At 28.1% G+C, this 1064-nt stretch overlaps 1 protein-coding gene across 1 annotated transcript; it reads right to left on the reverse strand.

Annotated features, from left to right (window-relative positions):
• Nucleotides 1-236: 236 nt before the first annotated feature.
• Tsp_15252 (hypothetical protein) lies at nt 237-700 on the reverse strand. The gene is made up of 2 exons (XM_003370996.1): nt 458-700; nt 237-380 (listed from the first exon to the last, which is right to left on the reverse strand). The coding sequence occupies exons 1-2, from the start codon at nt 698-700 to the stop codon at nt 237-239; spliced, it is 387 nt and encodes a 128-aa protein (XP_003371044.1).
• Between the last annotated feature and the right edge of the window lie 364 nt (nt 701-1064).

The raw sequence follows: 1064 nt of genomic DNA on the forward strand, positions 1-1064 counted from the left end.
GCCAATGAGAATTTTAGGATGAAATTTTCTGAAGGAACCAAAAATCTCTAATAATAATACCAACCGTGATAATTATTACAACTTTTAATTTCATTTAAAAAATTTCCCTTTAAAATTTCAATAAAAGAAGATGCATTTAATGCTGATAAATGAAATTAGAATGAACTTCATTCGAATATCTTAATCGCTCTATGATTTTAAAGATTATTTCATTATGTTGGTATAATGTAAAAAGTTTATTCTTTTACCAATGGGACGCGGCTTTCGCATTTCACTTCAGATAATAATGGATTTCCAAAATAATACAGAATTGTACATTTTACAGGATCTGATGTTGGATGGCAATTTTCTGCCACAGCTTCATAGCTTCTATACGGTGACTGAAAATATGGAAAATTGAGAAACATGTTTAATTGTCAGATGTCTCTGATGAGAATGTAATTTAAAAGAGACATACATCTGCAACGCGGCAATTAGAATCTGCTACATTTGCTTGAAAAACAGTGACTGTTGAATTTCTCACAACTGACGCAACTTGAGTCACAATCTTAAACAGACCAGACAATTCTTTTTGAGACACTCGAAATAAAACTTCCCCAGCTCGGTTGGCAAGATATGAGCTTTCTGTAGAAGCATCTTCTCCATTGCATTGCAACAATGCTACAGTTGCTAAAATGATGCACTTTTTCAAAATATGCATTCTAATTCTTAAATGTCAGAAACATGCGCACCAGGTGCCATTTTAATTCTTATATATATATATATATATATATGCATATGGTTATTTATTTATTTATTTATACATATAACACAGATATGTTCTCACGTTTGCACAACTGCAAAAATATTATTTAATATAAATAATAATATTAATAATGACGTATCATATTTGCATTCATTTATTGTTTATGTAAACATTTTTTCTAAACATTATTCATTTTCAAAATTAAATGCATTGCATCGCATTTATTTAAAAAAAACTAAAATATTTTTTCTTTATCATGCATTGAAATTTCTATACAGATTAAGATATAAAAATCATTTCTATGAAAGCAAATTTAACT

This window comes from Trichinella spiralis, assembly GCF_000181795.1.
Source record: "Trichinella spiralis strain ISS 195 chromosome Unknown Scfld190, whole genome shotgun sequence".
Classification (NCBI taxonomy): domain Eukaryota; kingdom Metazoa; phylum Nematoda; class Enoplea; order Trichinellida; family Trichinellidae; genus Trichinella; species Trichinella spiralis.

Excerpts from the sequence above, each read along its gene's own strand:
- Tsp_15252 (XM_003370996.1), bottom strand. The coding sequence starts at position 700 with ATGCATATTTTGAAAAAGTGCATCATTTTAGCAACTGTAGCATTGTTG. Across the intron at positions 381-457 it reads CTAATTGCCGCGTTGCAGAT|TCACCGTATAGAAGCTATGA; the intron begins GTATGTCTCTTT and ends CCATATTTTCAG.